The following is an 11,583-nucleotide window of genomic DNA, read 5'->3' on the forward strand; positions in this document are numbered from 1 at the left end:
GGCGGGAAAGCGCGAGGGAGGGGGGGGGACAGGTAGAGTGAGAGGAGCTGGGGGAGGGGGTTTAGGGTGGAGGAGGGTGAGTGTTAGGAGGTTTGGAGATTAGGGAGAGAGATAGGAGTAGGGTTGTGAAGATAGGGGAGGGGGGGTTGTAGAGGTGGGTGAGGGAGAGAGGTAGAGTGAGAGGATAGGGAGATAGGTAGTAGAGGGGGTGGCGGGAGGGGGGAGAGATAGAGAAATAGATAGAGAAAATAGATAGAGAAGTCGATAGATAGGGAAATAGATAGATAGACAGATAGGTAGGTAGGAGGAGGTGGAGAGTGGGGGAGTTAGATAGTGAGATAGGGAGCTAGAGAGATAGGAAGATAGGAGGAGTGAGGGAGGTAGATAGCGAACGGGTTAGCTAGGGGTGAGAGAGGGGGAGGCGAGTGAGGGAGGGGGATGAGGAAGGAGCAGGAGGGCAGGCTCGGGGGAAGAAGACGGAGGAGGTAGAAGAGCCGAAGACAGGAGAACAGAAGACAGAAGAACAGAAGACAGAAGAACAGAAGACCGGAAGAGCAGAAGACAGAAGAACAGAAGAACAGAAGAACAGAAGACAGAAGAACAGAAGACCGGAAGAGCAGAAGACCGAAGAACAGAAGAACAGAAGAACAGAAGAACAGAGAAGAACAGAGAAGAACACAGAAGAACACAGAAGAACCGAGAAGAAGAGCACAGAAGCACCGAGAAGAACAGAGAAGAAGAACACAGAAGACCGGAAGAACACAGAAGAACAGAAGGGAAGAACAGAAGAACAGAAGAGAAGAACAGAAGAACACAGAAGAAGATTGCAGAGGGGGGGCGAGGAGGAAGAGACAGAGAGGAGGAAAAGAAGCAGGAGAGAAGGTGAGTGGCGCGGGGCAGGGCGAGGGGCTGGGAGGAGGGGGGTACTTACAGTTAGGTGGGTCTCAGGAACACAGGAACTCGGGAACTTGGAGGAGCTGCAGCGGCAGGGGGAGCGACCTACCCTTGGGTCAAGGGTCGCTACCACTGTCGCGCAGCGGCCGCCATAAGAGGTAGGGGGGGGGGGAGGGGTCAGCTGGGGGCGAATGGGAGCTGGGGGGCGGGGGCGTGCAGGAGGTCGCGGCGGGAAAGCGCGAGGGAGGGGGGGGACAGGTAGAGTGAGAGGGGCTGGGGGAGGGGGTTTAGGGTGGAGGAGGGTGAGTGTTAGGAGGTTTGGAGATTAGGGAGAGAGATAGGAGTAGGGTTGTGAAGATAGGGGAGGGGGGGTTGTAGAGGTGGGTGAGGGAGAGAGGTAGAGTGAGAGGATAGGGAGATAGGTAGTAGAGGGGGTGGCGGGAGGGGGGGAGAGATAGAGAAATAGATAGAGAAAATAGATAGAGAAGTCGATAGATAGGGAAATAGATAGATAGACAGATAGGTAGGTAGGAGGAGGTGGAGAGTGGGGGAGTTAGATAGTGAGATAGGGAGCTAGAGAGATAGGAAGATAGGAGGAGTGAGGGAGGTAGATAGCGAACGGGTTAGCTAGGGGTGAGAGAGGGGGAGGCGAGTGAGGGAGGGGGATGAGGAAGGAGCAGGAGGGCAGGCTCGGGGGAAGAAGACGGAGGAGGTAGAAGAGCCGAAGACAGGAGAACAGAAGACAGAAGAACAGAAGACAGAAGAACAGAAGACCGGAAGAGCAGAAGACAGAAGAACAGAAGAACAGAAGAACAGAAGACAGAAGAACAGAAGACCGGAAGAGCAGAAGACCGAAGAACAGAAGAACAGAAGAACAGAAGAACAGAGAAGAACAGAGAAGAACAGAGAAGAACACAGAAGAACCGAGAAGAAGAGCACAGAAGCACCGAGAAGAACAGAGAAGAAGAACACAGAAGACCGGAAGAACACAGAAGAACAGAAGGGAAGAACAGAAGAACAGAAGAGAAGAACAGAAGAACACAGAAGAAGATTGCAGAGGGGGGGCGAGGAGGAAGAGACAGAGAGGAGGAAAAGAAGCAGGAGCAGGAGAGAAGGTGAGTGGCGCGGGGCAGGGCGAGGGGCTGGGAGGAAGGGGGTACTTACAGTTAGGTGGGTCTCAGGAACACAGGAACTCGGGAACTTGGAGGAGCTGCAGCGGCAGGGGGAGCGACCTACCCTTGGGTCAAGGGTCGCTACCACTGTCGCGCAGCGGCCGCCATAAGAGGTAGGAGGGGGGGGGGAGGGGTCAGCTGGGGGCGAATGGGAGCTGGGGGGCGGGGGCGTGCAGGAGGTCGCGGCGGGAAAGCGCGAGGGAGGGGGGGGACAGGTAGAGTGAGAGGAGCTGGGGGAGGGGGTTTAGGGTGGAGGAGGGTGAGTGTTAGGAGGTTTGGAGATTAGGGAGAGAGATAGGAGTAGGGTTGTGAAGATAGGGGAGGGGGGTTGTAGAGGTGGGTGAGGGAGAGAGGTAGAGTGAGAGGATAGGGAGATAGGTAGTAGAGGGGGTGGCGGGAGGGGGGGAGAGATAGAGAAATAGATAGAGAAAATAGATAGAGAAGTCGATAGATAGGGAAATAGATAGATAGACAGATAGGTAGGTAGGAGGAGGTGGAGAGTGGGGGAGTTAGATAGTGAGATAGGGAGCTAGAGAGATAGGAAGATAGGAGGAGTGAGGGAGGTAGATAGCGAACGGGTTAGCTAGGGGTGAGAGAGGGGGAGGCGAGTGAGGGAGGGGGATGAGGAAGGAGCAGGAGGGCAGGCTCGGGGGAAGAAGACGGAGGAGGTAGAAGAGCCGAAGACAGGAGAACAGAAGACAGAAGAACAGAAGACAGAAGAACAGAAGACCGGAAGAGCAGAAGACAGAAGAACAGAAGAACAGAAGAACAGAAGAACAGAAGACAGAAGAACAGAAGACCGGAAGAGCAGAAGACCGAAGAACAGAAGAACAGAAGAACAGAAGAACAGAGAAGAACAGAGAAGAACAGAGAAGAACACAGAAGAACCGAGAAGAAGAGCACAGAAGCACCGAGAAGAACAGAGAAGAAGAACACAGAAGACCGGAAGAACACAGAAGAACAGAAGGGAAGAACAGAAGAACAGAAGAGAAGAACAGAAGAACACAGAAGAAGATTGCAGAGGGGGGGCGAGGAGGAAGAGACAGAGAGGAGGAAAAGAAGCAGGAGCAGGAGAGAAGGTGAGTGGCGCGGGGCAGGGCGAGGGGCTGGGAGGAGGGGGGTACTTACAGTTAGGTGGGTCTCAGGAACACAGGAACTCGGGAACTTGGAGGAGCTGCAGCGGCAGGGGGAGCGACCTACCCTTGATCACAAGTTGATCCCCTATAGGTGCCTTGCTGCTACAGTGATCACCACGTGCCAACTTGCAAACCTGCTTCTTTTATGGGGGCATTGTTCTCAAAGTATGTCTGTGCAGCATTACCACACCCAAAATACCACTGCACTCCTTTTGATTCCTGATAGGTAGACTATCAGGAGTTCATGTCCCCATTTGAAATATTTGGATACTTGGGGTTTATATGTATAAGGATTTACCAGCTGGTATTACAGTGGCCGCTGCGAGAGCGAGGAGTGCAGAGAAAAGGAGGGTCCGCATGTCAGCTCAGCGCTCGACACAGTCTCAGTATCTGCACTTAGGATTGATAGGACAAGAGCTCTTTCCACCAGACACTAGGACCAGAGCATCTACCATTTATAGAACTCCAGGGGCGGAGTCAAGATAACAGAACAGAACAAGCCCCGCCCCTTGATTAAGGGATTATTCCACCTCACTTAACTCCAACAGAAATTTGTTAGTAGCTTATTGTTCCCTCCGTGTGTGTATAACCTTTACATTGTTGTGTCACAAGCACTTGTTAAGAATATCTGATAATTAGTTTACTTACTAATTTATCTCCAGTATAAGCACAGTTATCTATAAATATATGGAATCATGTGGCGTTTTGTAAGTTTTATATATTTTTCTTACAATAGGGAATGTGAAGCAGTTCTTGGAAGTAGATATGACCTTGGTGAAAACCTTGAAACCTATCAAATCACACGACAATTGCTGACACTCGGACAAAAATATGACGTCAAACTTTGCTTTCTAAATCCTCTTGATAAGCAGATGAAGATGAAAACTTGAAATCTACAACTTGAAAAACTCCTCAGCTTATAAAATTATCATTGGTAGAAAATTCTACTAACTCCTATTTATATTTAATGTTCCTCACCTTGCAATTGTCAAGACATTTAAACATATGGTTCAATCCAGTAGGTGAAAAAGGAACAATTCTACAGTGAGGGCTGATAGCGGAGGGAGAAGCTGCAGAGAAGTAGGTGGCAAAGGGCAGCTTCCTGGGGTACTCATGCTTTAAAGCTCTTGTTTTGCTCTAAAATAAACTTTTTTATGGATGTTGGATGAAACATAAACACAAATTTCTCTGCAAAATGACAGCACTAGACTCAAAAATCACTCACATTAAAATGAAAATGGGATTGAAAACAATGTGTCTCATTTACAAGGAACTACCGCATCTGCTCCGATGCACCAGTTTTCTTGGGTCGCCCTGTGACCCCCTAACCACACCATGGTAGTGCTGATTTTATAAAACAGTGAATACAGTGCACCATGTGGCTTGTTAGCACAACTGTGTCAAAATCTAAGCTGGACTAGCATTAAAATAAAAAGCCCAGCAAAGCACAGGGAGGCCCATTGAAAAGAGCCTACTGTCAGTTTAACGACTGCCCTGGGCAGGCATTAAAAAATGACACTAGAATGGTGCAGTGAAATTTTGTAGCAGTGAAATTTTTTAGGTTTCACTGCACCATTTTTTGGGGACTCCCTGTGGGTGAATGCCTCCCTGGCATACATGACATCTGGTGCAGGTATAATGTGGCACAAGGGTTTACAAACTGGAGCAAGGATGACATTGCTGCAGTTTGTAAATACGTTGTAGGGTGGAGGACTATTTTGTGCCACTGCAGCATAAAAAAAAGATGACACTACAGCTTGTAAATGAGCTCCAATGTTTTGAAGAGTCATTCAAGGTCACCACGGCAAGCCTCTGTGCAGAACAGAGCTCGCTCTACCAGGGCTGGGGGGAGTTGTACTGAATGGCTGGGGGCCGGAGCCCACTTTCCCCATGACTTAAAACGTCTCTGGATATAACTCCAAAAGTGATCCTGTGCGAGATTGTGGTCCCATTACTTTGGCATTCTGACTGCTGGAGCAAAAGATGGTGCACAAAGTGACTAAGGAAATATCACTAACACACTGTATCTGGTGGGAATCTGCACCAGATTTAGCAATTTCCCACTCGCAATGATGAATGATGGGGAAATGGTTGAGAGATTTCTTTTACCTCATAATTGTCCATTTGACACACTATTGTGCTTGTCATGTCTCCTGGAGGAGGTTGTGAGTGCAAAAACCAGACAACTCAGCAAAATGTGCCATAGAAGGTGGTGAAAACTGTGTTTACCACATGAATGAGTAGAAGTCTGACAGTGACCGCCCAAAGTGTCTGCTTTTACCTTCAACTTGTTGTTAATAAGCCTCCAGTGTACCCCTGTATTATTTACAAGTATGATGACCACAGATGGTCTCTAACTTTTCCTTCACTTTGTAATCTGTTAGCTCCTATTGTTGCTTTCTTGGTCCACTAGTATGGAGCAACCACAATGATTGTTAGTGTCAACATGAGGCACCACTGCTCACACACGGACGTGCTGCTGTTTCTCAGAATGGAGCTGCAAACAAAGCAATGACTTTCACCTTTTCTGTGCCCTGTGTCAGTCACAGTCAGGCCAATCTCAATGGAAATCCCAGGGTTGTCAAAGTATTTGTAGACTATTGTACTGAACACTTGTTTCTGTTTAATCAACATCAGAGCATATCAGCCTTCTTTGGAAATTCAACAGAATAACCCTACTCCAGCACACACACTTACAGCAAACTGAGGGCCAAATGCGGAATACCCAATGTATGATGTTTAACTATATTGGCTTACACTCTAAAATGTGTTGTGTGCCTAAAAATATAATTTAACAAACAAATTAAATAAATTATATCGATTATATGGATTATATTGATCGTTTGTGAAGTCCTAAAGTTTAATGGTGGCTCTGCTGATGTGCTATTTAAAAACAGCAGAGACCGAGATGGTTTGTAAAACTTGTACAACTATAATTAACTGTTTATTATTCGGCAAATGGAGGCATCAGTTCAAAGGTGAAAGAAAAACAATATGTAGGAGGTATTAGTCAGTGGACCAATTTCTCCTGATACAACAATCTAGATTTAGTTCTACTGGTATTTGGGCTAGTCTCTGACCCTTGAAAATATTATTTTACTGAACAATGAGTCAATTAATACTAATCAGCTATGAGTCATGAGAAGTGCTTTTATTGTGTTGTAGGGTTATTTTAGCGCATTACATGGGCACATTCATTCTAGCTCTGGACCTGAGGCCTGCCCCTTTCACCTAGTTACGTTTAATTTAATTCCTTTTATTATTTTAGCAAGCTTCATTTTAGTGGAGATGTTTCATTATTTCATCATTATTTCATCTTGTGCTTGGCCTAAGGCTATACGTGATTATTTACTTGCCATTGCCGGTCCAAACCGTACACTGTCTACCCTACACAGAAAAGACGTATTATCATGTCAGGACAGTTTTTAGAACAACATATTTTTATATAAAACAACACGCTGCCCAAATGCCGAGGGGACATTCCAGTGGGCTAGCCATGTTATGCTGCACCACGTCGTTGCAGTTTTGCTAAACTTTTTTTCATCCATTTGGGAGGATTGTCAGCAGACTAACAGGTCTCTTCTTTACCTATCACACAGGTATGAGTATTGGGTTTCCTTGCAGATGCTAGATGGGCAAACTCAGCGGCGAACTAGGCAGCTGTGAGCACGGCTCCAGCGGACAGTGCCCCCGTGGCCCGGGCCAATTCCCTCTTTCTGGCTGGGATGGCGGGCAGTCGGAGGAGCCGGGCGGTGCACAGAAAGTGCACAGAAGAGTGCAAGGCACCTAAGAGTGACGCCTGGACACTGCCTGGACAAGGCCTGGACCGCCTGGGCCGCTTGGACTGTTGAAGGCAGGTGGAGCACCGGAGGAGCCCGGAAGAGCCCAGAAGGAGCCTGGAAAAAGTGTGGGAGTCGGGGGAGCCACTGAGGCTCTGCAGTGCAGGAGTGATGGTGACAGAAAAAACGTGAGTTGTTTCACCACGACGTTGCATGGACAGTTGCCCGGACTGCTAGAAGCAGGTGGTCTGTGGATCGCGACTTGGCTGGGGGCCGCGCTGCATTGGCAGCTAGCTGTTTTGTGGTGATTAAGAAGTGGGTCCTCTGGGCTTGGAGAACCCTCCCCATCATCTTGGTTTTGTTTTGCCTTACCTTGTGTCATAGTCACCAGCTCCTCGGGATCTACGCACGTTCCCAACATGTCCACCACAAGACAGCTCCAATACTCTGATTAGAATGTCACAGAGTCTAAGAGAGTCCAAGTGGGGAAAAGGGGATTAGGTAGGGAACAGCTGGGAAAGAGACCTGTAGGAAGCAAAAGGTTAAATCACACAATATCAAAATTATATCATATTAATCTTTACTAGACTATGATTCTAAGCATTGTCATATTGTGACCATGGATAACTTAAGCGTGGACTAATTAACTAGGCCTCAAGACGTCTGGTTACCTGGAAAAAAAAATAAGAATGATTAATACAACTTCTCAATAAAACCTCTTAATGAATTGTTACACATTGACTAGAAACATAAGAACCCTCTAGAATTATGTCTTCAGAATCAAACACAGTCTTTTTGCATGAGGACAAGGAAATAATCTGAACGTTGTATTAGGGGGCTTATAATGCACATATAATGTAACATCTAGAATTCTAACACTTAGGTGGTCATTACAACCCTGGCGGACGGTGTTAAATCGGCGGTAAGACTGCCAACAGGCCGGCGGAAAAAAAAGTGAATTACGGCTGTGGCAGAAACCGCCACTTTAACACTCCGACCGCCACGGCGGTACAAACAAACAGCCTGGTGGTCACGCCAACAGACAGGCGGAGGACAATGTACCGCCCACAGTATCACAACCTACCAATCCGCCACCTTTTCCAGGGCGGATTCACCGCGCACAAAAACACGGCGGAAACAGGACTTCGAAGGGAAAACGCTCACCTCTACACACCCCACGAGGAACCAGGACGCCATGGAACCAGAGCTTCACATTTTCACTGCCCTTATCTTCTTGCTCCTCTACCAGGAGCACGAGCGCTGGTGGCAAAGACCACGGTGAGTACTGCACCTACGACACAGGGGAGGGGGGAGTGAAAAAACAGGGACACACACACGCAACACCCGCACCCCCACCCTCACCCACTACCACACACACACTAATACATGTTGAGACATTACAGTTACACCCCCCAAACCCCCTGGAAGAATGCAAAGACAAAAGGAAATTAGTGTAACCATTGTAATATATTAAAATCTAGTACGGAAAAATATATATACACTATACACAAATATATACAGAGTATATAAGAGTAGTAGTCCAGGTATTGTTCCATTGAAGTCCGTGGAACACTGGGCCCACACGGCATGGGTGAGGCCCACACTCAATACCCGGATATGATGGAGAGAAAACTGCAGGGGCATCAGATAGCAATAAAACAGGCACCTCAGGGGGAAGGGAAAGGGGGGGCACATCAGCCGGTTGAGTGCACAACGCCAAATCCATGAGGGGGCCCGTGCCCACTGTTCAATCCTGGGGAGTGTGAAGCCACGGTCTCTCAAGTCTCTACAGTGGGTGGTTTGCCCACTGTTCAATCCTGGGGAGTGCAAAGCCACAGTCTCTCAAGTCTCTACAGTGGATGGTTTGCCCACTGTTCAATCCTGGGGAGTGCAAAGCCACAGTATCACAAGTGGATAACTTGGGTTTTGTGCCCAGAGTGCTTCATCCTGCCTAGGAGTAAGGTAGTGGATGTATCTCTCCACTGGTTCTGGAGGGGGCTTTGTGCCCAGAGTGCTTCATCCTGCTAAGGACTGTGTGAGTGGATGCCTTTCTCCACTGGTTCTGGAGGGGGCTTTGTGCCCAGAGTGCTTCATCCTGCCAAGGACTGAGGTAGTGGATGTCTATCCCCACTGGTTCTGGAGGGGGCTTTGTGCCCAGAGTGCTTCATCCTGCCAAGGACTGAGGTAGTGGATATATCTCTCCACTGGTTCTGGAGGGGGCTTTGTGCCCAAAGTGCTTCATCCTGCCAATTACTGTGTGAGTTAATGCCTTTCTGCTTGTGGCGGACTCAGTAGCGTCAGTGCCCTTGGCGCTCATGGGCCAGCGGTGCTTGTGGCAGCGGTGTCCTGTTCAGCGGTGCTTGTGGCGGCGGTGTACTTGGCAGCGGTGCTTGTGGCAGCGGTGTCCTGGTCAGCGGTGCATGTGGCGGGGGTGTCCTTGGCAGCGTGGCTTGTGGCGGGGGTGTCCTTGGCAGCGGTGCTTGTGGCGGGGGTGTCCTGTTCAGTGGTGCTTGTGGCGGCGGTGTCCTGTTCAGTGGTGCTTGTTGCGGCGGGGTCCTTGGCAGTCACTCAGCTGCTGGCAGTGATGTGTGGCCCAGCGGGGCTGGTGCTGGCGATGCTGTGTGGCCCTGCGGGGCTGGTGCTGGCGATCCTGTCTGGCCCAGCAGGGCTGGTGCTGGCGGTGCTGTGTGGCCCAGCGGGGCTGGTGCTGGCGGTCCTGTGTGGCCCAGCGGGGCTGGTGCTGGCAGTCCTGTCTGGCCCAGCGGGGCTGGTGCTAGTGGTCCTGTCTGGCCCAGCGGGGCTGGTGCTGGCGTTGCTGTCTGGCCCAGCGGGGCTCGTGCTGGCGGTCCTGTCTGGCCCAGCGGGGCTGGTGCTGGCGGTGCTGTGTGGCCCAGCGGGGCTGGTGCTGGCGGTCCTGTCTGGCCCAGCGGGGCTGATGGCGGTAGCCTCCTGGCCAGCGGTGCTGATGGTGGTGGCCTCCTAGCCAGTGGGGCTGATGGCGGTGGCATCCTGGGCAGCTGGGATGATGGCGGTGGCCTCCTGGGCAACGGGGATGATGGCGGTCTTCTCCACTGTGCTGCTCTTCCCAGACTTGCTGGGTTTCTTGTGCCCCTTCCCCACCTTGGAAGGTGTCACAGCTGACTCCACACTCCCACCTGTACCCCTGGGAGCGGATTTGGTGGCTGGAGTCTTCCCCCTCTCCCGCCGGGCACTGGCCAGCTGTGGGGGAATGTCCGTGCTGTGGCTCCTTGCCACATTGGCTGGCCTGCTGCCTGGTGCAATCCAGAATCCGGTGACTACTGGCACCACTGGTCCCGGAGATGTTGTGGCTGAGGTGCTAGGTTGGGACCTGGAGAGTCGGGCCCTAGGAGACTGACGGGGTGGGGAAGGTGAGGGAAAGAGGTCAAGGGTGGACAGGAAATGTTTCTTGGGAAAACTGGGACGGGTAGCTGGAGGGGGTTTGGGAGTGGAGGAAGAGGTCGTGGTTGTAGGAGGTGTATGTTTGGTGACTTTGGGTGAAGGTGCATGCGCTGAAGGCTGACGTGAGGTGGATGGCTGTTGGGTGGGTGTGTGCCTGCGTTTGCGTATCTTGGGAGGTGGCGTCACAGACACACTGGGAGAGGACACAGGGGACGTGTGAATGGTAGTGGGGGTGGTGACTGCACGTGAGCGGGGTGTGGTGGTGTGTGTGTTGGTGATGGAAGTAGTGGATGTAGATGTAGTGCATGCAGGTGTGAGTGGAGATGAGACGGGGAGGGAGGAGGGAGACAAGGAGGAGGGGGACACAGTGGAGGCAGTGGATGTTGGTGTGTCTGTATGTGTGTGATGCTTGCGTGAGTGCCTGTGGGATGTGTGGTGCTTATGTTTGCCAGAGCTTCCCTTGTGTGTTGAGGTGTGTGCATGCTGGTCTGATGGTGTGCTTGGGGTAGGCTGAGGTACAGGGGTGTGGGTCTGGGTGGAGGAAGTTGGAGGGGGGAGGCTAGAGACAGGGACAATAGCTGCCATCAGTGCTGAGGCCAGAGTCTGAAAAGCTCGCTGAAAGGCTGCCTGACCAGAATGAATGCCCTCCAGGAAGGCATTTGTTTGTTGCAACTGCCTCTCTCTCTACACCGTGGATGGCATTCAAAATGGTAGACTCCCCAACAGTGAGGGACCTGAGGAGGTCAATGGCCTCCTCATTGAGAGCAGCAGGGGTGATTGGGGCAGGGCCTGAGGTGCCTGGGGAGAAGGTGATGCCCACCCTCCTGGGTGAGCGGGCACGGGGCAAAGGCTGAGGGTCTGCTGGGAGGGTGGTGCTGGTATGGGGGTTGGCAGCTGTACCTGTAGATGCGGGGGGCACAGATGTGGCCGCCACCACAAGGGAGCTCCCATCAGAGGACGAGTCTGTATCACTGTTGTCAGCTCCTGTCTCCGCCATGGAGCTCCCCTCTCCCTCCGTCCCACTGGTGAATTCAGAGTCCGTAGTTTCGCCCTCCAGTGCCATGTGGGATGCAGCTCCCTCCGGCTCCGGTGCCAGTGCTCCTCCGCCTGATGATGCTAATGCACACAAGAACAGGGAGACCACAAAAAGGGGGACGACGACAGAAGAAGGACATGTTGAGT

At 51.0% G+C, this 11,583-nt stretch overlaps 1 protein-coding gene across 2 annotated transcripts in view; it reads right to left on the reverse strand.

Annotated features, from left to right (window-relative positions):
- LOC138247149 (high mobility group nucleosome-binding domain-containing protein 5-like) overlaps positions 1-3,623 on the reverse strand; it is a 36,151-nt gene extending 32,528 nt beyond the window's left edge. For both annotated transcript variants that reach the window (XM_069201890.1, XM_069201889.1), the window contains exon 1: positions 3,501-3,623. In XM_069201890.1, coding sequence (XP_069057991.1) covers positions 3,501-3,561 — 61 coding nt within the window. In that variant the 5' untranslated portion in view covers positions 3,562-3,623. The remainder of the gene's footprint in view (positions 1-3,500) is intronic.
- Positions 3,624-11,583: the final 7,960 nt, after the last annotated feature.

Source organism: Pleurodeles waltl, chromosome 7, assembly GCF_031143425.1.
Source record: "Pleurodeles waltl isolate 20211129_DDA chromosome 7, aPleWal1.hap1.20221129, whole genome shotgun sequence".
NCBI lineage: Eukaryota > Metazoa > Chordata > Amphibia > Caudata > Salamandridae > Pleurodeles > Pleurodeles waltl.